At 36.0% G+C, this 24534-nt stretch overlaps 1 protein-coding gene and 1 long non-coding RNA gene across 3 annotated transcripts; both read right to left on the bottom strand.

Annotated features, from left to right (window-relative positions):
- Positions 1-853: 853 nt before the first annotated feature.
- Positions 854-9690, bottom strand: LOC130459697 (uncharacterized). Of its 2 annotated transcripts, XR_008919280.1 has the most exons (4): positions 9077-9690; positions 8730-8803; positions 5582-5752; positions 1618-1701 (listed from the first exon to the last, which is right to left on the bottom strand). XR_008919280.1 is itself a non-coding variant. In XM_056827199.1 (3 exons), exons 1-3 carry the CDS (start codon positions 2947-2949, stop codon positions 1192-1194), a joined length of 1602 nt encoding a protein of 533 aa, XP_056683177.1. In that variant the 5' UTR covers positions 2950-3001; the 3' UTR covers positions 854-1191. The 2 variants fall into 2 exon arrangements, 1 of the variants encoding a protein (XP_056683177.1); XM_056827199.1 differs by lacking the exons at positions 5582-5752; positions 8730-8803; positions 9077-9690 and adding exons at positions 1779-1884; positions 1964-3001 and having other exon boundaries at positions 854-1701.
- A 12590-nt stretch (positions 9691-22280) lies between these two features.
- On the bottom strand, positions 22281-23246 carry LOC130459241 (uncharacterized). The gene is made up of 2 exons (XR_008918492.1): positions 23014-23246; positions 22281-22875 (listed from the first exon to the last, which is right to left on the bottom strand). It is a non-coding gene; the product is annotated as an uncharacterized lncRNA (long non-coding RNA).
- Positions 23247-24534: the final 1288 nt, after the last annotated feature.

Raw genomic sequence — 24534 nt, 5'->3', positions numbered from 1 at the left:
AGCTGTAAACCAGCAAAACAACATCAAGCAACAGTTGCATGTCTGACATGTATTAACAAAATGATTTGGCTACCTTATTAGTTATTCCCCATTCTGTTTTGAAAAGAAAGGAGGGGAACCATACCTAGAATAAAGATCTTTGCTGCTTGATTCAGAGAGCCTAAATCAGTAATATCCTGAGCCTGTAGTTTTAAGAAAATGATTATCAAGAGAGTTATACATTCCATAGGAGAGAAAACAGGCGATAAAAGGATCAATATTACAATACAAATGAGCTTAGAGAAGCTTGAAAAAAGCTAGCTATAATTATATAAAGTCGGTGGTCACATATGATTCTCAAAGTCAAAAGACATAGAAAGAGGATCCAATGGGTGATCCAGCAGCTTAGTATAGTAGTAAATGGCAGCTTTGAAGAGGTGGATGCACATTGTTAATTGTTAACATGAATGCAGAACACAAACATCTAAGGGAGAATCAAGCCTAAATTGCAGAACTCAAAACAGACAGAAACATAAATGAAGAAGTAAAGAGGTAACGTGTTGATACTTGTGTAATATTGGAAACTACTGGAGTGATGTTTACTGTTATAAACAATGAAATCTAGTGAATTGTTTTTAGCAATATTTTACATTGGAGTCATTTCATGATTAACTCACAGCATTTCACTAATCTTACAGATTCAAAACCGGTTTGTCTGTGTGGTTCTCCTTAGATAGCCAGGCATAATATTTTGGCAACTCTGACAGATACGCTTTGTCAAAGGGGGGTAAAACTTTCAGAACCAAGACAGATGCATACAAACAAGAATCAATCTTTTCCCAATAAACCTTATTGTTTAGTTATAATGGACCAACCCACCCCTGACACACATTTTCTTGTGTACCACAGGCGCAACAAAAAAGGGAAGAAAAGCAACAACAACACTGCAACAACAATGAACCAAATCAAATACAAAAGGGGGAAATCACAAAAAATAAAGATAAATTGCCCCCTTTTCACGGAATAACGGTATAAAAATATCTGTATCACCATCAAAGAAACTAGTAGTAGGGTACTTGGACATTAGTAGACAATAAAATAAGTGAGTATAGATTAAGTATATAACTCATTATTCAACCAGATTAAACAATATGACTCACAATGTCATGAACAAATACAAATCCAAAGCAAAACAATAAAAAATAAGCATGATCAATTGGTCCCACCCTCTTCCTCTACTGGTAAAGAATCCCCTAAATCAAACACATCTCTAGGCTTGTTCTTAACAACATGCAACCATCCCTTTTGTATCTCATCTTCTATGTAAAAAACTTGTTTTGCTTGAGATGAGAATACAAATGGATCATCTTGCAACAATCGTCCAGAATGCATCAATTTAGAGAAATTGACACATACTCCGCCATTTGGATATGCTTTTACACCCCTATGAATGTCTACCCAATCACAACGAAACAATACAACTTTGTAATCTCCGTAATAATCTAATTCATAGATATGTTTCACTTTTCCATAGTAGGCATCTCCATCCGCTTCGACCATAATTCCAGAATTTTGTGTCAAAAGACGAGAATCGCGATCCGTGGAAAGGAATTTGTATCCATTGATTATGTATCCTTTTAATTTTCTACCATAAGAATGCAAACCACCCGCCAAAGCTTTTCTTAGTTTCCCATCTTCGGTGGTTGCATCTATGTAATGTACCTACGATGATACATCATTAAATCAAATACATTTTTTTTAAAAGAAGTATGTATTCACATTAAAAGAACTTAAGTAACCTTATTTTGCAGCCACCCTCCAAACTCATTGATGATCCAGTTACTTTCATCACTCTCCGTGACAGGATTTTGTAAGTTCATTTGACGTTTCTCGGTTAAAAATTCACTTCATGGAAGAAGAACAAAATTAAAAATCATCTATTATAACAATTGATAATTCAAAAGAAAACCAACATAATACTTACTCCAGATCCCCTTTTATCTCATCAGAGTGAAGCAAAATGTAGCGATGAGCTTGTTTTAAGCTTTTGTCATCAAGGCGAATGCTGACCTCCTTCCCAATAACTCGACCACCAGAATTAAACAAGTAATCATTGGGATTTGGAATGTCATCATCCATCCTTTTAGGTATGTTGAAAATGGTCTTAACACCTTGAAGATATCTCGAACAAAACCTAATTGTCTCCTCTAAAAGGAAGCCTTCTGCAATAGATCCTTCAGGTTGGGCTTTATTGGTTACATGTGATTTCAAATGGGACAAGTACCTTTCAAATAAAACATTTGTACTTAATATATGATAAATGTGAAATATTAAATAAAAAGAATATAATTTAGACGTGTAAGATATTAACCTTTCAATGGGATACATCCATCTGTATTGCACTGGTCCACCAAGTTTAACCTCCTCCACTAAGTGAATCAACAAATGGACCATGATTGTGAAAAATGAAGGCAGAAACTCCTTTTCCAACTCACAAAGAGTTAAAATAATTTCATTTTGAAGACCATCTAAATCATCTGGATCAATAGTTGTAGAGCACAACTTCTTGAAAAAGGAAGACAATCTAGCCAACAAGTCAATTACTTTTGTAGCTTTAGAGGCCCTTAAGGCAACGGGAAGGATATCCTGCATTAGAACATGGTTGTCATGACTTTTGAGGTTAATCAACTTCCTTTGCTTCATATTCACACAACTAGAAAGGTTGGATCCATATCCATCAGGAACTTTAATTTTCTGCAAAACATTTAGGAACCTCTCCTTCTCCTCCGTAGACATAGAATAGGAAGCCGGAGGCATGCATTCACCTCCGTTAGGATTAGTACTCAGCCAAAGGTGAGACTTTATTCTCCATGCTTCAAGGGCTTCTCGATCATTCCTACTATCTCTACTCTTATCCATGCTAAGAAGAGTTCCCAAAATATTCTCAGACACGTTTTTCTCAATGTGCATCACATCTAAATTATGCCTTAGAAGATTATGCTCCCAATACACCAAATCAAAGAATATGCTTCTCTTGGTACCAAAGTCACTTTCATCTTGGACATCATCGTCATCGTCGTGTCCTCTTTGCCTCTTTTTCGGTGGTGCCTTCGACTTTCCGTAAACATGCTTCACCTTTTCTTGCTGCCTCAATATATCAGTGCCGCTAGGACGAGATGGGGCTTTACCCCACTCATTAGTTCCAAACTTCTCACAAAACTTGTCACCTTGACATCGATATGGGTGATCTGCAGGTAACCATTTTCTATAGCTACAATAGCAAATCTTGCTCCCAAATCTATCAGAAGGCGTGGAATCTAAGCATATAGGACATGCATTGTAACCTTTTGTGCTCAAACCAGAGAGCATTGCATAGCCGGGAAAGTCATTAATAGTCCAAAGCAAAGCCGCACGCAAATTAAATTTCTCTCCGGCAAAAGCATCAAAAGCTTCAACCCCTGTCCACAGCAATTTCAATTCATGCACTAATGGCTGCAGATACACGTCAATATCATTTCCGGGACCTGATTTTCCAGGAATAAGCGTGGACAGAATGAAAGAAGACGGTTTCATACATAACCATGGTGGAAGATTATAAGGAATCAACATCACTGGCCACGTACTATAAGTGGTGTTCATTAAACGGTAAGGATTAAAACCATCACTCGCAAGACCTAATCGAACACTACGAGGGTCTAATGCAAAATCACTGTGACGCTCATCAAATTCCTTCCATGCTAAGCCATCTGAAGGATGCCTTAAAATCTTCTTATCATCTTCACCCAATCGCTCTGTATCATGCCATCTCATATCTTCTGCTGTTGATGATGACATGTAGATTCTTTTTAGTCTCGGTATAAGAGGGAAATATCGCATTACCTTAGCTGGCACACCTTTCTAACAAGTATCCGTACCTTGATCACTTACAACGTTGCCCCTATCCTTAGTTTTCTTCCACCTCGATGTACCACAAACATGACACTTTTCTTTCTTTAAAAATTCACCCCAATACAACATGCAATTATTCGGACAAGCATCAATCTTTTCATACCCAAGGCCCAAGTCTTTTATCATTTTCTTACTGTAATAATAAGATGAGGGAAAATCAAGTATTTGAGGAAATGCATCTAGAATTAGCTTCAACAACATATTGAAAGATTCTATGGACCAGTGATTCATACACTTCAAGTGAAACAAGTGTAACAGAAAAGATAACTTTGAAAAATTGATACACCCCTCGTACAATTTCTCCTCAGAAGCTTCAAGCAACTTCTTATATGTCACATCTTCTTCTATTGTAGAATAATCATATTCTACATCTGTGTCATAGGCCAAGGGCTCCTCAATCCATTCATCATCCTCTCGTGCTTCTAAATTTGGGCAATTGGGAGGCATATTAACACTAAATGCTGATCTTAATAGCCCTCCCATATTATCTCGACCTACAAACCCACTTTGGTTATCAAGGGATCCTTCACTAGTAATCCCTCCATCACTCTCAAACATACGCTGAAACGTATCCCCTTTACCATGAAAAATCCAATCCTTATATGGCTTATAAAATCCCTTAAACAAAATATGCCTCTCCACTTCATTTACGGAGAACCATTTCTCTACCTTACAGTTCTTACATGGACATCTAATTTTTCCTTCGACTAGATCTTGCTTGGCAAACTCAATAAATTCCATACAACCGTCGATATATTCATGATGACCAGTGGGTAGATCGATCCAACTTTTATCCATATCTATACGAAATTAGTTGAGTAATTAGTAATATACGTCGGTCGCAGAATAGGAAATTTTTATATGTACTTATTAAAATATTATAATCATTCTTAGAACCTTGATATATCACACGAGATTAATTTAAGTCACATAACACCTCCGTACACAACTCTTCTTAATTCATACCATAACTTATGGTTTTTTGTTTAATCATTCTTCCTTAGTGACTAATATTTGTGATCTATCTTCATCTTCTAAAAGTTATTACCCTATATCACTTCCATATTATATTTTCTTTTTGCGTACAAGATCATACTTTCAACTTCACATGAATTTGCAAGGAAAATAAAGCATGTGATTTTAGCGCACAAGGTGATATTTTCAACTTCACACGAAGACAACAATATAAATCCATTTTTTAAAAAGAGTAAGAGTACCTTAAGTAACGTGGCATCACATAATCAGAATTTATGGTAAAATTTCTTGGATTAAATGTAATTAAGCTAAGCAAAATTATGTAGTGGGGATAATGTAATTAGACAAACAATACCAACACAAAATGCCAAAGCTAACAAAAATACGTACTTACAAATTTGAAGCTATTATATCAAAACATTTGAAATTAAATCAACAGGAATACAATAGAAAGATCCAACTTTTGCATGATTGACGTAAGTTATGATAGCACAATAAACGTCGGTATATGCTCATTGTATATATATTGGACATCGAGGAAATGTAAAGCCACGGAAATTATATTCTAACACTTAACAAACCTAACTTGCAGAGTTGTAGCCCACCCTTGTCCATACAAAATTAGGGAAATAACAATTGTCCAATAAAAAACCTAAAAGGGACTTTATAGTATACATACCTCTAGTATCAAAGAGCATATGCAACGTACGAACCGATGCAGAACCTACGAACAACGCTAAAGACTTGCAGGAAACCTTGAACCGGTGTAGCAACGCACGAACTGATGCACGAACCTACGAACAACGCTAAAGAATCACAGGAAACCTTGAACCGGTGTGGTCGGCGAAACCTGATAATGTTGATAAATTATGGTCAAAATATAAGGACAACAACATTATCAGGAATTTAAAATCTAAAAAATATAGTAGATGAAGTTATCAACTTAAACAGAAAACACTACAAACATATCAATTCATGACCATGAATGCTCCATGAAAATGAACAAATGTAGGGAAGCAATGTGCTAAGCGCAGGTCAAAGAAGGGTGTTTTTTCTACATGGAAAGTAAAAGCAAATATTATCTGCAATCTACTCCGCGATAAGGGGATCAAGCAATTGAGTTTACGAAAGTCGTTATTGTGGGGCGACAAAAATACCAGAGGAGAGAGAAAGGAGATAGTGGTGAACGTAGAGGGACCGGAGAAGAAGTGAACTGATCAGAAGTGTGAACTGATCAGAAGTGAACTGATCAGAAGTGAACTGATCAGAAGTGAACTGATCAGAAGTGAACTGATCAGAAGTGAACTGATCAGAAGTGAACTGATCAGGACTGATCAGGATTGATCAGTAAGGACTGTTCAGAACTGATCTGATCAGGACTGATCTGGACTGATCTGATCAGGACTGATCTATTTTCTATGTCGTCTGAGAGTGCAAGTGTCACCGTCCATAGAAAGCTAGCTATTCCATTTATTACTCAAAAGTGATCACCATACTCCGTATTAAGTAGCCATATTATCTCATATTCAAGGAAGTTGACAGAACACAACACATAATTAAAAAGACTCCCAAAAGTTTTATAATAATATTAATCCTACCTTGTTATGTCTAATCTAAATATTAGTCATTATAGATTACTCTTCTATTATGACTCATCAATTCCACGATCAATTATTTATAACTTGTACACCGTAGCAATCAGTATGTATTACTCCACTTCTTAAGCTCTTAGCTAGTGTTTGTTTGAATAATGAAATAAGAATAGTAATCACAATTTTGGATTAGATTCTATTAATTTGTTAAGAATAGAGTTATTCAAATAGAACGATAATCTCATGATTGAGCTTGAACTGATTTAGTGAAACACTCCTATCCGGTGCAATTGCATAGCCTCTAAAATGTTTTCTGTTAATGTTTCCCATTTTTTCCCGGTTATGCGCAACACATGATGTATATAGTTAAGGTTCGATAGTTATATTAGCAAACCAACATAAATTGGGATGTTTTCCAATTCCAATTACATTATTTATGTGTGGGATAAAGTAATTAAACCTAAACAACACCAACACAAATCAGGAGAAGAAGTGAACTGATCAGAAGTGAACTTATCAGAACTGATCAGGATGGATCAGTAAGGATTGATCAGGACTGATTTGATCAGGAATGATCCGATCAGGACTGATCTGATCAGGATTGATCAGAGCAGGACTGATCTATTTTCTATGTCGTAAATAGCCTAGGACTGATCTATTGTCATGTAATGCATGATCTATTGTCATGTAATGCATGATCTATTTTCTAAAATCAATAGAGATAAAAAGTTCAGGTATGTAATAAAAAATACTCTAAACAACTCTATAGAGAAGCACTAAAAAAAGCTAGGTAACGACTCTTTACTATAATTCCATAAACCCTTACTCGCAAGTTCAAAATAATTCAACAGAAGAATACAATGTCGTTCTTTCTAACAATAGAACCTAAAGTGTAGCCAAACCATCCATCTCAAAAATTTGCTACTGTTACTTTTAACTCGATACATGTTGAAACTAACTGATATGTTATTATCAAAGCTCGTAGTCATAAAAACCATTTATGCATGCTGTAGTTTATCGGGGCAAAGATGGGGGCCTCAGGACTACAAATACAAACAGAAAGTGGCCTAATTAGCATCCCTAGTAATATCTGATGTGTTGTTGTGAAATATCTTCCTAGAGGTGCCCTAAAGAAATACCTCATTGATAATCGAAGGAAGAAGCTAGCTTTTAAGGTTGTCCACCAGTTGGCGCTTGATCTTTCTAGAGTGACAAATAATTTTGCAAACTCAGATAAATAATACCGGATGATAAGCTATAGTTCAAAGCTACTCTCAACTTGGCATGATAAACCCAGATAAACAATAAGCTAGTGCTGATAAGATAATATTTGGTTAGCTATGACAGTTCAAAACCGGATGATAGAAACTCAGAAATGGTTATCTGAGTTTATCATCCCAGCTATGACAGTTCAAAAATCAAAACCGGATGTTCTATCCCTTAACTCAGTTAAGCTATAGTTCAAAGCTACTCTCACTTCTCTGTGTTTTGAACTGCATATATTCAGATTAGGGTGCTTACTGCATAGGTTTATTCCTTACTCCATACAACTGGTAGTCAAACCTATATTTGGTGCCAACTAAAGCAGGGAAAGGCAAAGAAATTTATAATAAAGACAAGCAAAGTGCTGATAAGATAAGATATTTAACACTGCGATACACTGCCACTACCTAATACTACAGTTATGACATATAGAAAGCATGCAGTAGCTTAACATAACGATGACAGACAGACAATGAGCTTATCAGTCGCCTAATACTAAGTTCTGCTTTGTAAAGCTCAGTTCTGTTTTGTGCAAAGTTTGTTCAGTTCTTTTCTACTTACAGTCAGTCCATCGGTCACACATTTCACATAATCAGTCACAGAAAACAGTGTAGCCTCAAAAGAAGTTATAGATAACAGTAGAAAATGCTAAGTGAAAGGGTTCAAATAATTAGTATAAGTTCTATAGCGACAAATAATTTTGCAAACTCATCCAACATGCTCATTTGATGCACCAAGTTTCTCACTAAAGACAACCTAAACTAACCAAGTACAGCTAGGTGTCTTAAAGATTGACAACAGATTTTTCATACTAAGTACCAGATATCTTGGTCAGAGATTATCACCTAAATCTCACTAAATGTCTGTGTGTCTTTATACAAAGCATTGCCATGTATCCAAATTTCAAAGATTCTAGGCCAACTAAAAGTTGCAAATTTAAAACTATGAAAATTAGAAATAGATAGACAATACCTACAGTAGTAACAACACGGAAGAAGAAGTCAGACGTTCACCACTTTCCAACTATCGTCCAAATTACCAACTATCTGCAATTGAAAACTAAAATAAATGAAATAGCAAACACTCTGTAAGCGGTATATAGAAAATCACAGAAACTAAGAAGACCCATTCTAGTTTTTTTCTTGAATTAAGGATGCAATATAACATGGAAAACTTAAAGGCATATGATTGACATTAGAAATTGACATGAAAAAACGTGAATTAACAATATATGACGGAAATTAAAATAGTGAATCAAACCTAAACATTGTTATATGATAAAAATCAAATAGTGAAGGCGTGAAGCAGACCAAAAATACCTGGCGAATATATCCGGCAACACCGAGGATGAAGCAGCAATTAAGAAACCAGAGTATGCTTGAATTTCTCCAATTAAAAACCAGAGAGAGCAACGAATTTATCTTGAATTTGTTGAGCGAATTGTGAATTCAATAATTGGGCTTTTTCATGAATTTATAGGATGAGGAGTGAGATAGCTTATACTGGGAGATTTGACTTTGCTAACGTAAAGGTTGAAGACGGAATTCATGGAATTCGTTAATGGCCGGTGCTGAAGGTGAGGAGGAGAGATACGAATTCATCGGAAATCTGACGAGGGTGGTTAGTTTCAGCAAGGTATGTCGGTGGGAGGAGGTTGAGAGAAACGTGGGAGGTGGGTTGAGAGTTAGGCGGGATTCTGCGAAAAAAACAGAGAGTTAGGCGGGATTTTTTGCCCAAAAATTCAGTTGCATTGCTGCCTCACAAACACGTGCAACACACGTGTCTTTTTTTTTGTAAATAGCGACGCTTTAGAACGTCGAAATATTTTGCGGCTCTCTAAAGCGTCGCAATTTACAAATTAATATTCGCGCCCCAATTTCCTTGCGACTCTTTGTTAGACCGTCACAATAATTCCGTCTCAATATGTACCTCTTTTTTGTAGTGATATTCAATTTAAGACTTTGTTAAGACTCGTCCATTTCAATGCTACAATTCACTGTATCTAATCTTAAAACTGATGAGTCATATGCAATGTCAGCACAACTCAAGTCTTAAAACTTAGGGCCGATCATGCACTAAGTCCCAAATATTAGTCGAGTTGTTTGATCCACATGGAAATCATTCCGAAATAGGCTTAGGTTTTCTTAGATAACTCGAGAAGTAAAATCTAATATAAAATCTAATGTTATATAAATAAAGGGGGCACATTTACTGAATTAGTAGAGCGCCACGTAAGAAATCTAAAGATTTGTCCCAATGAAGAATAAGATTTCTAATTTATTTTTGAATTAAAAAAGTCGAGTGCCACGTAGATAAATAATTAGATGCCATGTAGATGCTTTAATTAATTAATTAATTAATAATATATAAAACTCAATCCAAAATCAAAACTCTAATAAATAAATAAAAAATCTAAAATAAAATTCAATCCAAAATAAAAAACTATTCTAAATTAAAATTCTATCCAAATCCAAACACTAATCCAATATTAGAGAGCCGCGAAGGAAATCTTATGGTGTGACCAATGAAAAATATGATTTCTAAATTATTTTTGTATAAAAAAGACAAGTGCCACGTAGGTATTTTGATTAACTAAGGTTTTGTTCTATTCGACTTATTTTGACTTTTTTTTTTGATAATTTAAGGCTGTTTTATTAAGGAGATTTGGCGATTGCCAGTGCAGCTTTATGGCCCACTAATTAAAGGCCCATAATACATGTTTTAGCCCTGACTTAACAACCTTCAATTACAGCCATGCTACAAAATCATCAACTCGACGGAGACCTTGCTTAGCCAAGGCGTCTGCTACTGCATTGGAGGCTCTACTTTTGTATCTGATTGTGATTCCATTCCCCCTTTTCGATGACTCTTTGGTATAGTTGATTATGAAATTTAGGTTCCATGGACACTTGATGTTGCCGTTGCACCATTTAACTGCATTGGCCGAGTCCGATTCAATGACAAGACTATATTGTGAGAAACGCTCATGTGATAGGAAAATCTTGATGGCCCTTTGGATTGCCAACGTTTCTGCATGATTGATCTCAACTAGGGGAATCGGGAAGGAGAATAAGCATGAAAAAATCCCCTCATGATTTCTGAGAACACCTCCTATTGCAGATTTCCCCATTTCTGTATTCAGAGAAGCATCCACGTTCCATTTCATTACATTGATGGGGGGGGGGCTGCCATGTGATTATTTCATTCGGATTCCTCGAGCCAGCTGTTGACGTCTCTTGCGGAGACCATTTGAGGCAGTTCGGGTTCCGTAGAACATCAGTGGAGTTGTATGGGAATCGAACATTCCACCCTTTTATCCACCAAGAGAGTCGGAGCAGTACCAAGTCTTGAACTTGGCTCAGTGGGCTTTTTGTTCCTTCGAATATTCTGCTGTTTCGCTCTTTCCATAATGACCATACTATGATGAAGAAGGAGGTAGCCCAGATTTTCTTAAAAAATTTCCCATTGAAAGGGTAGCACCATTGATCGAATATCTGGCGTAGTGACTGAGGTACGCACCATTTTACCTCCCAAATTCTCAACCACCACATCCATAGTTCCCATGAGTAAGGGCAGTATATGAACAAGTGATTGCTCCCTTCAATACCTGAATTGCATAACACACATGTAGCTTCTGACAGGGGGATGATGTTGAGGTTAACTAATTTTTCTTTGCAATTTATTCTTCCCAGTATGGCTAACCAGGTGAAAATCTCGACTCTATGGGGCACTAGGCTACGCCATAGCCCTTTGATAACATCCTTAGGGCATTGTGGATCCTTTTTTGCAAGTTCCAGTGAGAATGATTTGACGGAGAAGGTACCAGTCTTATGCGGCGCCCAAATTAGGGAATCTGGTTCGCTAGTAGATAAGCAAACCTGGTCGAGGATATCCTGCAACTTTTGTCTCTCCACCAGATCTTGCGGTCTTAGTGTTCTTTCCCACGCCAAACACCACTTCCATGTATGCCCATCCCAGAAACCATTTGCAGCCACCGTGGAGTTTTTGAGCGAGTTGATTAAGTATAATCTAGGGCATATGATTTTGATTGGAAGTTGAGAGGCCCATAAGTCATGCCAAAATAATGTATTTCGCCCATCGCCTAATTTTTTCCTGACATTTGATTGAGCTATTGCTCTGGCTTGTGGGTGTTTCAAAATTGACATACACAAGTTTTTCCAAGGCCCACCATGTGAGGGTATGCTCAAGTCAGTGATGGTGAAAGTTGGCCCATAACCGTATTTGGCTTGAATAATGTTCCGCCATAATGTATTTGGCTCATTTACATATCGCCAGAGCCATTTAAACATAAGTGCCATGTTTCTGTGAAGCAGGTTACCCATATTCATGCCTCCGAGAGTCTTGGGGAATTCGAGTAGTTTCCAGGACACGAGGGCAATTCTTTTTTTCTCAGATGACCCACACCATAAGAAGTTTCTCTCAATTTTTGTTATCTTGTCTAGCACCCCTTTTGGAATGGGGAATAGTGACATGTAGTAAAGGGGGAGGCTTGAGAGGGAGGCTTTGATGAGTGTGGTGCGGCCTCCAAGTGAGAGAAGGTTTCCTTTCCATGTGGCGAGCTTCTTCTCCATCCGAGCAATGACAGGGTCCCACATTGTAATGCGGGAAGAGGATCCCCCTATGGGGAGGCCAAGATATGTGAGAGGTAGCGTACCAGTCTTGCATAATAGTGAGCTTGCAGCATATTGTAGCCATGAGTCTTCAATATTGATTCCCACTAATGAAGTTTTGTGGAAATTTACTTTGAGTCCTGACACTAGCTGGAATATAATCAGAGACTTCTTAATGTTGAGCAGGAAGTCTATGTTTGACTTGCAAAAAATAAGAGTATCATCCGCGTACTGGAGGTGCGTTATTGTGGGCCCGTTGCTACTCACCACCAGGCCCTCCCATAGGCCGAGAGATGTGGCTTTGTTTATGAGAAGATTGAGTGGTTCTACATCAATATCGAACAGGAACGGTGACAATGGGTCACCTTGGCGGAGCCCGCGCTGGAGCTTGAAAGGTGCGGACGACGACCCGTTTATTAATATGGATGCTGCTGCCGTTGTCACGCAAGATTGGATCCATATTCTCCATTTGGATGGAAAGCCCATTTGCCCTAACACCCAGTCCAAGTAACGCCATGATATGCTATCGAAAGCTTTGTGGAAATCCAGTTTCATAATCACACCTTGCTTTTTGCTTTTCTTGCACGATTCTATGACCTCTCCTGCGATGAGTGCGCCATCCAGGATTTGTCTACCTTTTATGAATGAGGATTGGTTCGGCCCAATAAGCGATCCCATGACCTTTTGGAGTCTTCTTGCTAAGAGTTTTGCAAGGATTTTATACAAACACCCGACCATACTTATCGGCCTATAATCTGCGAAGCCATCAGGGGATTCAACGTTTGGAATAAGGGCAATGAGTGCCATGTTACACCCACGTGGCAGGCGAGAGTTATGCCAGAAGTCTTCAATGAAATCATAGACATCCTTCTTTATAACTTCCCATGCCTCTTTTATGAACTTGAAGTTGAAACCGTCCGGTCCCGGGGCCTTGGAACCGTCGCATGCCGCCACCGCATTATCAATTTCTTCATGGGAGAATTTGGCAGTGAGTTCTTCCACTTGTTCTCTTGATAAGGTTTTGAATTCTAGGTTGTTGATAGTGGGTCTTGTTGGATGATCCTCTTTAAAAATTGATTCAAAAAAGGAAGCAGCCTCCTTCTTGATTTTTGTTGGGTCCGAGATTATTGTGCCTCCATGAGCTACATGGTCAATTGTGTTCCTCCTCCTCCTCAGGGTAGCTAAGGTGTGAAAGTATCTTGTGTTTCTGTCTCCTTCTGTTAACCACTTCACCCTTGAGCTTTGGGCCCAGTATACTTCCCTTCTTTTCTGCCACGACCAGAGATCAATTTGTGCCTTTTTTCTCACAAGCAGCTCCTCATCATTCAATAACCTTGTGTTTGCAATCATATCAATATCATGGATTTTCTCTTCCAGGGAGGCAATTGTCGTATCTATAATTCCGAACTCCGCACTATTCCATGTTTTCAATGCATTCTTTGTTTGAGAGAGCTTTTCTGGTAGTGTCAGAGAGGGTGTCATGGTCCATGCTTTCTTTATTATCTTCATGCATCTAGGATGGCTTAACCAGCAATTGAGAAATTTGAAGGGACGCGGACCCCAGTTCTTTACGTCAGTGTTGGCAATGATAGGGCAGTGATCAGAGAGGCTTCGTTTGAGTAGAGTGAGCTTTATTGATGGGTATGTCGTAACCCAATCTGTATTCACAAATAATCTGTCTAATCTGCTCTTCGACTGGCCTCTAAACCATGTGAACATTCCGTTTGAGGGGGGGATTTCCATCATAAGTGTGACCTGCAAAAAAGCTTTAAAATCATTTAGACCAATAGTGTTTACTGACTGACTACCTCTCTCGTTTTGGTTCAGAGTTTCATTAAAGTCCCCTAGCATTAGACAGGGTAGCTGCGAAGTGTTCCAAAATTCGGCTAATTCGTGCCAAACTTGAGCTCTAGCGTCAACGGAGCAGGGGTTGTAAATGTTTATGATTATGCAACTGAGGTTTGATGACGGGATGAGCCCACGTAGGCCAATCCAGTGCCTTTCAAGCTTGAGGGATTCCATATGGAAAAAAAAGGATCCCATAGTGATATTAGACCTCCCGAGTTTCCATGGGACGGGCTAGCGGCCCATTGAATGTTATGGGAATTCCAGATTGTTCTCAGTGTTTTGTCGCTGAAATTTTCCATCTTTGTTTCTTGGATGAAGACCATGTGAGGGTTGTGCTTGTTAATGAGCCTTCTAAGGGAGCTTCTTTTGACCTTTGCTCCAAGACCTCTTATATTCCAGGATAACAAGATCATTGGGTATGCTCTTTTTTGAGAGGAGGCTGGTGTCTACTGGAAGACTGCCGCCCAATCTGATTGCTGGCGGTTTAGAATGTTCTCAATTCGGGCTTCAAGTATGTTTGGCTCATCATTAAATTCAAGCCCAAGTGTTCTCCCAAGATCCAGGGTGTCAGAGGCAGTGATGGTGTGTTGTTTGGTGATGGTTTGGATTGTCTATTTTTGGTCCTCGGGATCGCTGACTGCCTTGAGGCTCTCTTCTTGGCTTTTTTCATTCGTTTTGTGAGATGGATCTTCTTTATGCTGTCGGGGATTTTATCTTCAAAACCAGGTGGAAAGATTGGTCCAGATGAGATTGATGAGGTTGGGGAAGGCTTCTTTTGTCTCATAAGTGGTGCAAACATGTTGGTTATGTGGACGGTTGGGATTTGGTTGGCTTTGGTTGTGGGTTGGTCAGGTGTGAGTTCGCTGATTGGGCCTAGTGAGGGCAAGCCCAATGCCGAGTGTGGTGTTTGGTCATGTGAATTGGTTGGTGACATGGAATTGTCTTTTAGGGGCAGGGGTGGGTATTGGCAGTTTTAAGGTTTCGGTGTTTTGGGAGTTGAAATTCTGACTTCCCATTATTTAAGATTGAGGGGATTGGTGAGTTAATGTTGCTGACGTCATTTGTGGGAGTTACAGAGCAATCATTGGCACTGATACTGGGGGAAGTTGGAGTGTTGGCACTGATTCCTAGAGACTTTTGATTGTCTGACTGCCGCGCCGAGTTGACGTCATCACCGACCAGATCTGAGGATTCCGGTGAGTAATGGTGGTTTTTTGGTGACATTTGTGGGGCTTCAATAGGTGCCGCGTGGGCGTAGGATTCGGAGATGCAAATTGTGTATTGTTTATCACCAATTTCCATTGCCAATTTGCAGTTGATTGAAAATAAACAATCTGTGAGGATGATGAGGTTGGAGCATTCGAAATCTGAACTATCAACAGAAATAACTCTTCCGAATATACATCCAATGTTGTCAAAGTTTTCGTAGCCCCACCCAATAAGTGGGACACCATATATTCTGATATAGGTTCTCCTCCACATTGTTGAACAAATGTCATTCACATTGCGCAAATCAGAGAACCATTGTTCCAACCAGTGACTTTCCATTATAGCCTTTTTGTCTTCGTAGGTTTCAAAGGAGATGAGATGAAGCAGCCCCCCTATTGGCTTGATGCTCATGCATGTTACGCCTTCAGCCATGATGTGATCTAGGATTTGGGTTGAGGTTAGGGATGATGTTGTAGTTCCGATGACACTTCGCTTGTACATCTCATCATGGTCATGGATTCTGGCCCCTTTCATTGTGATAATTTCCTCGCCCTCGATGTCGCTCGTTGTGAGCTCGTCACTAACCCGCTCTGTGTCTTCTCCTAGTAGCCTCGAACTCATTTTGCGGGCTGGGCATGGTTTGAATTTGAAGCAGTCAGGTAGAGGATCGGTTTCCATGGGAGGTAGATGGTGGGTTGTAGCCGGTTTTGGGCTAGGTTGGGGAGTAGGGTTGCTAGGCTGTTGGGCGACGGTGGTTTTTGGCTGGTCTGTGTTGAGAAAAGCATCCTTATAGGATCGATCAGTTTTGGTGTTGACAGCGACGGGTTTTGGCTTTGCAGAGGTTTGGGTTTGGCGGTGGGTGGGTTGGGGGGAGGAGGAAGCACCTGAATCTTGCTTGGCTATTTGGATTTTCATACGGAGTACGCTTAGTTTTCTCCCATCTTCTCCTTTGATTGCCTGAATCAGTGAGTCATGGGAGGAGAATCTGATGAAAGCAAATCTGAATCTCGGTTTTTCTCTACGTGGTGTTGGTAGGGTGATATTGGTTATGGGTCCATAGCGCTGGAAGATGTTGTAAAGGTCAGTTCTGGTGATGTCTATTGGGAGGTAGGTGATGTAGCAGGTTTTTGACGCCATTTTTGCCGGTGATCTTGGTTTCCTTCGCTGTACCACTGTCCATTGGGAGGGGTTTCTCTCACTAAAACTTCTTTCTCCCTCTCTCACTCTAGACGCCATCATAGTCATTACTGACTTTTTTGACAAATGCTTCGACTTATTTTGACTTATTTCAGACAAAACAAGTTCAGATAAATTCAGTTAAGTCCAGATAAGTTCATATAGGTTCAGTTAAGTTCAGATAAGTTCGGATAATATAAGTTCAGCAAAAATAAGTTTTTTTAGACATATTTAAACACAAATAAGTTTGTTTCAGAAAAAATAAGTTTCTCTCAGATAAAACAAGTTCACATAAGTTCAGATAAATCCATAGAATATAAGTTCACTCAAAATAAGTCCAATAGAATGGAGCCTAATCTTAAATATATATATATATATATATATATATATATGTGTGTGTATATATATATATATATATATATGTGTGTGTGTGTGTGTTATATATACATATTTGTTGAATTATTAGAGCGCCACATAGGAAATCTAATGGTTTCGGCCAATAAAAAATAAGATTCTAAATAGAGCTTTATATATTTGATCGTATTAACTACTCTAAAAAGTTTATGAAGGTAACTAGAAAATATATTGCAATATATATTTTCTAGTTACCTTCATAAACTTTTTAGAGTAGTTAATACGATCAAATATATAAAGCTCTATTTAGGTACTATCTTTTTATTATTTGGCATTACTAACTTTTGAGACAATTGTCTTCTCCATGCTGGTACAAATAATTTGTATAATTATTTTAAAATAACACTCTAACTTTTGGCATTCCTAAATAATACGGAGTAGTTGAGTAAGTTGACTAGTTGAGTGGTTTGGCTAATTTCAAAAGATAAATATTCATTGTCCCTATTATTGATATTTTAAGAAATAGTTTGGGAAATCAAATGAGCAAAAGTATTGGAAAGAGTTCTCATTCATTGTTCAGAAAGTTTCCTTAACTATATAGTCAGGTAATGCTTAGACAATACCTGTATAAGGGAAGTGATAAATCTAAAGGAAATTTTACTTTTTTCAAGGAAATCAACATTTTTTTTAAGTTGATTTCCTTGGAAGAAGTGAAATTTTTTCTTGGATTTATCATTTGCCCCTGTATAAGATACTTATTTTATCTCTATTTACTTGATTTGTTTTGTTTGAATTACATAGGTCTAACTATCAAAAATAATGTTTTGAAAATATTAATTAAAACAAATCTACAGTATCTTACGTACAAAAATTTGTTTTCATATATTAGGTGAAAAAGTGTTAAAAGGATTATGCAAAATTGTAAATATTATCAATTTTCAATACAATTAGATGAAAACGATCAATGCATTTGCGGCTACAATAATAGATCACCTGTCCAGTAATGTTGTATATTTAAACAGTATTTGTGAAATACATCGGGGTGTTTGGTTAGGAGAGGTTTGAGGGAAAAGGAGATTTTTGGGGTGAATTAGAGGTTTGACCATTAGAAAAAGCTAATTGAGAGTGTTTGGTTAGGAGAGGATTGGAAGAGAGTTTTGAGGTGAAAAAGCTAATTTTGAAAAAGCTCAATATAGGAGCTTTTTGCAATTAGAGGTTTGAGAAATTGGATGAAAATGACTTTTTGTCCTACTATTGCCTATTATTACAACCACTATCAAGATTGGTATCCTACATATTTTTCTCCTAAAAACATTACTCACTTTCTTTTTCATTTCACCATATTTACTAGATTCGTTTTTTGTTATAATAAATTTTATGTTAGTATTTTGAAGCAATTGAAGTATATTGCAATCATGCATAAAATTTCATTAGTAATATTTATCTATTTGAAAAATATATATTAATTAAAAAATTAAATAAAGAATAATTTTTTTTAAAAAAAAATTATTTTATTTAGTCAATGTTTATTAGAAAAATATAGAGAGAAAAAATTAACACAATAAAATATTTGTCTAATATTAATAAGAAACAAGTATGGCAATGTCCTTAATGGTCATTTTACATATTAAACAGCTAACAACTATCAGCTAATTTGCCAAACACTTTTACACAAACAGCTAATGCAACTAGCTAGTCAAATCAACTAATGCAAACAGCTAACCGCTAACAGCTAGTCAAACCAGCTATCAGCTAACAGTTAACAGCTCCTAACCAAACAGGGCCATCATATAATGCAAGATATACTCAACCCTTTGATATAGAGAACTATTATGTATTTATGTCCATGTAAATAGGCTTACAAATGAAAGTACTTCCTAAATATTCCAAAAAGTACCTAAAGTTAGAGTGTTATTTTAAAATAATTATACAAATTATATGTAACAACATGGAGAAGAAACTATATTTTCTAGTTGCTTTCATAAACCTTTTAGAGTAGTTAATACGATTAAATTAGATAAAGATTTATTTAGAGACTGTCTTTTTATTATTTAGGCATTACTAAATTGCAATAAATAATAAATAATGGGCATAATGCATATTAATATAAAAAACAAACAATTGATTCGATAATTCATATCCCAACTTGAAAATATAATATAAACTACCAGTGTCTAAAAGTCATGAGAATCAAATTGGCATTTCTTTCTTACTCAATATATACTCTTTAATGAAATATAAATCTATAATCAAGGAAATTTTGTTTTAATTTGTTTCGAAAATGATAATAGCTAAAGCATCATATTTATCTTCTTCTTTTTTTGTTAAGATCCGATAAAAATGTAAAGAATAATTTTTTTTTAAAAATATAATACGTATATTCTTATTGTAGGGTAATGTAAAGAATGGAAATTATCTTTTAATTGCAAAATTTACAAACAATCCGGCCATAACTGTTATTGTTTAAAAAAATTAAGAAAAAAATTAAGTAACAAATATTGATGGATATTTTCATCATAAATCAATTGAATCCTTCAAACAATATTAATGGAGGAGTTGAGTCCTTCAAACAATATCAATGGAGGAGTTGAGTCCTTCAAACACATTCAATGCAGAAACGAAAAATTCGACATCTAACAATATTATGCCAATGTAATTTTTATAGTTATATTAACGTAAAGTTAATTTAGAGGACATGATATCAAAATTAGATGGTGGATGTAGAAATATAACAGATAAATTAATGGTGGAATTATATGTTATAAACGGATGAAATTTTGAGGTTTAATTACTTTCATATTGAACATTATTATACACGTTTCTTAAGGTCTAATCACTCTCGTTATTGACATTGATTTTTGTAACAACAAAATACCAATGGTTTATAAAAAGAAATCGTTTAGCCATGGCAACCGACGATAGTGCCATAAAATTTTATTCGATGATTCTTTATACTGATATTTAATGGTTGTTTAATGTATGTGTGTATTTCGAGAAATATTTTATTTTTAATCACGGTACATCAGTTAGGGAGAAGGGGTTTCATATGGAATTTATAAGAATAAAAGGTTAAAAAAGAAACAAACTAATTTAACCAGTTTTTATAAACAAACAAGCCTTAACTCAAAATAATAGAATGAATGGTCAAGATTCAATTTACATAATCTAACGTTCAATATTTAATCAATGTTTGTTTAGTCGTCATTAGTCGACGACCTTTATAGAATTTTTAATTGACCAATCATAGCTTTATGAAAATATGGATCATCTTGTAGATGAGGATTTTAATGGGAGCTAAGTCAAGTTTATTGGTTCTATATATATGAGATACACATCTCTCTATTAAAAATGACATTCAAATTCTAAACGATTAGATTTGAAAGTATTTGTCAATATTAGAACCATGGCGAAACTTAGAACATATTGGGTTAAAGATCTATTGGATAGGATCTAAAGAGTTGTTTGGATTTTGTAAAGGTAATTACTAAATCAAACACAATTGAGAGACTCAAAGAGAGACTCCTAACCCATATGAGTAAATCTAAGTAATGAATGTTATAACTAAATGTAAATCTAGGTTGTTATTACTAAAGTTAAAACATGAAGGACCTTGAGGAACCTTCACCTTATGTCACATGACAATGCCAAAGGTTTTAGCAAGATTCAGTATCTCTTGAGACAGAATAAGCTAAAAGTTACATGGATATATTTTAAAATTCGAATGGTTTTTTCATTACAGTCAATCATGTATAGTGTGATATATAGATCGCCAAGATAACTCGTAAGTGTTGGATTATGACGAGTTTATACCAATTTCTATTGATCTAGATCAAAGATAATTAGAATAATATCAAGAACATCCAATACATTTGGACATGTAGGATGAGCACTTGATAAGAGCAAGTGAAGATGAACTAAAGTTTTTATGCTACATGCATAGCCTAAACAAAAGTTTGATCGTGTTGTTAGTTGAACCACAAACATACACGGGCAATTAGGCGTCGTGATTAAAATGTGGTAACATAGGTTCTAAACCATATGTGATGCATGAAAAACTGAATCAATGATTAGTTTCCAAGTTCTCAGTTGAAAGATGTATCTCCCACATCTTTGTGAACTGGTTGGAATATTCCAAAAGGGGTAGTGTAATAGCCTTATTTCTAAGCAACTATTGATTTAAGGGTAATAATATTTTATTAGCATAATTATTTACTTTAAAAAGAAAATTGTTATTGAATAAAGAAAAATTGTTTTTTCTTTTTTACTAAGTATATGATTTTTAGCCAAAATATAAAATGATAATTTTGTCCTTATTTCTCCAAATTGATGAGGTCTCCCTCCTTTCTTGGTGTCATGCGGAGAAAGTGCCACAAAAATTTGCTGGATGAGCTGTCATTTCCTCCTATTCCTACTCATCACCCTCATGGGAGCAAACCCGATCCCAAAAAAAACAAATATATATATATATATATATATATATATATATTCATCTCCTTGAGTTAGGTTTTCAGTCGCACTTCTGTTTGCTCAAATTACACCAACATGCATTCTGTTTTTGCCCAGGGTTGATTCATGAAAGTTGAAGATCTCTTCGAGATACTCAGTTTAGGATAAAAAAATCTCTCAATTCGGGATTGTATCCTAAGAGTTATTCCCTCTACTAACTCACTGTTGATGCAACATGTTTATGTTGCTGCTGCTTCTGTTTCGTGCAATTCCTACAGCATGGGTTCAGATTATACCAATAGTTTATTCATAAAAGTTATAGCCCTTGAAAAGTTAACCAATTTAGGGTCAAGAATTACTCAATTCGGAATCTTGAGCTAGGAGATATGGTCTTCCGAAACTCACAGATGTTGCTGCCAACGTGTTGTTGCTATTGCTCTTTCGTCCTCGTTATTTCTCACTTCCACTACTACAAAAAAGAGAAAAGAGAGAAAAGAGTACTGTTGAAATAGGCCTTATAAAACGCCTCAGAGGCGTTCTTCAACTCAGCGCGCTATAAAGTTTATAAAACGGGTGAGAGAGGCGTTTTATATACCTATACATAGTTTACAGTGATCTGCGATGACCGTACTCTATTCCGTTCACAAAATCTAAAAATGAAGAAGAATATATAACGGTTATCCTACTTAACGGTTGTATTTTTCTATTGGATACAAAACTAGTACCTCAGTCAACCGTCCTCTATTCTTATTTTATTTTTCAAAAAAAAAATACGCTTATTTTTAGGTATACTGAATCTAGTCGTATTGCTGCAAAGTATTTCAAATTTTTATTCCAACCACTCTGATTCCGGTACATCTCAATTGCCAAAAAAAACAAGCATAACTTATTAAATTACAATTCCAAACACATCTTAATCTTATTGTTCCATTCAAATACCAATACAAGAATGAATAAATTAATCGGCATCTACAAACAAGAATGAAGAATTCCTTGACTTCCTGCTAATCTTCTCATCGTCCTTGGATTAAATCTGCAATGGAGAAAATATAAAAGAATGAGAAACTTAATTTGGTTACTTTTCAAGAACATAGAATAAAATCATTGACTATATCTCTAGGGAAAAAAAATCAGTTTATAGAACATACTAATATTATAATAAGAAACAATACCAAATTACAACACTGTTACCCAGAAATTTGCAAAACCACAACACCACCTAAATTAAATTATTTGTAATCCAAAGCCCCATCTTTGTAACCTCAATGGCTTCCAATACCATGATAACGCAATTGAAAGCCCTCGAATTCAAACTAAGAATCCCGAACCCCCAACAAAATCTAAATTTGAACACACGACATCCCAAAATTAAATTATTTGAATCGAGTTCTACATCTGCGTTGAAAACGAGTTTAAGTAGATCGAATTACAAATCGCATTCCGATCAAATTGACCTGAAATTCGCAAAAAAGAAAAGTGAAATTAGGGGTTTGATTGAAATTGGACAAGTAATAATACGCTGGTTAAATAATTCAGAATATGAATTAGAACTAAGATTAACCCTAAATTTGAAGGTGTAGAATAAATCAAACCTGAGAAAAAGAGTGAAATTTTATTTGCCGAATCGAACACAGAAGTTTGTGCGAGAAAGCAAATAGAGTTAAGTGATGAAATGAGAGTTATTTAGGTTAACAGATCCACAAATTGGGTAGAAATGAGGCATTAAAAGATATATTACGCCTATACTAAATAGGCATTCTATATTCCTTCCATAATTGTTAAAAAAGTTTAATTGAAGTAAAAGACGGGAATAGAAAACGGTTTAGATGAGAAACGTCTTGTTTTATTCCTTTTACATAATGGTTATATAAGTTAGGCGCTCTCTATAATTATAGAAAACGTCTATCTAATTGACCATTCTTTATCATGCGATCTTTATTGTAGTTTTTGTAGTAGTGTTCCACCACTTCTTAATTGCATTGTTAGCTTCTCAATGAAAAGGTAAATTGTTGGTGATTTATATATGGAGTTCAAGTTAAAGTTGGTGGTCGAGATTATGGATTATCATTGGAGATTAAAGTATGGGATGTATTATGAAAGATTGAATTCGGATTAAAGGGATCGATGGTGATTGAGAAATGAGATTCTTGGAGGTTAGGTGTGTGATTGAAGGTACGCATTGTCCATCCACTTTGATGAAAATTTATGGCTTGTATTATCTTTATTTTAAGAATGTGATTTACGTTTAACATTATGAATTTCGATTTAAGTTTACTTATACTATTGTGATTTGGAAAGCCTAAATAAGATGTAAATATGAACATTTATAGAATTCCATGATTTTAATATTTGTGTTTTTAATTTATATATCTCAATTGATTTAAACACGAGGATTGTGAAAGCTCGATTTTTGAGACTTGAAATTTTGATTATGAGACATTTTGATAGATTTGAACATGAGACTTATGCCAATTCGATTGTGAGACTTGTGAAGATTTGGTAGCGAGATTTATTAAGGTTTGGTTACATATTTGGAGGATTTGACCCATGTGAGATTTATAAAGATACATATATTTGTTAAGAATGATATGGGTTGTAATGTAATCGGAATTCCATACTCTAAGTCGGCTTATGTTAGCTTCGTTATATTTAGTGCATTTCGAAAATTACAGTTCAATATCGTTATGGGTAATCAAGCTACGGAGTACATGATTAGAGAACTATGAGTGTGACTCATATATATGACTACAAAATTATGGATTATTAGAGACGGAATTTGAGACGGAAACTATAAGCATCTCAAACTTGAGATGGATTACTAAAATTTCGTCTCTAAACTAAAATTGAGATGGGATTGTATATAGAGTTTCAAAATTTTCGTCTCAAATTTGTAATGGACTTGCCAAAATCCTTCTCAAAATTTTTTGAGACGCCCTCTACAGAGACGCCCCATTTCAGTCTCAAATCCGTCTCCAATCATCATTTTGAGACGGATTTGGACTATTTAGAGACAAAATCCCTCGTCTCTATAAAACGATTTTTTTTTGTAGTGTATTAACCTATGTTGGGATTAATAAGGTTTAGTAGGGACTATCGGTTGAATCATAAGCGAC

Source organism: Spinacia oleracea, chromosome 4 (assembly GCF_020520425.1).
Source record: "Spinacia oleracea cultivar Varoflay chromosome 4, BTI_SOV_V1, whole genome shotgun sequence".
Taxonomy (NCBI): domain Eukaryota; kingdom Viridiplantae; phylum Streptophyta; class Magnoliopsida; order Caryophyllales; family Amaranthaceae; genus Spinacia; species Spinacia oleracea.
Note: the sequence above shows the minus strand (reverse complement) of the source record. Positions and strands in the feature narration are given on the sequence as shown.

Excerpts from the sequence above, each read along its gene's own strand:
- LOC130459697 (XM_056827199.1), bottom strand. The coding sequence starts at position 2,949 with ATGCACATTGAGAAAAACGTGTCTGAGAATATTTTGGGAACTCTTCTT. Across the intron at positions 1,885-1,963 it reads GAGATAAAAGGGGATCTGGA|TGAATTTTTAACCGAGAAAC; the intron begins GTAAGTATTATG and ends TCTTCCATGAAG. Across the intron at positions 1,702-1,778 it reads GAGGGTGGCTGCAAAATAAG|GTACATTACATAGATGCAAC; the intron begins GTTACTTAAGTT and ends GTATCATCGTAG.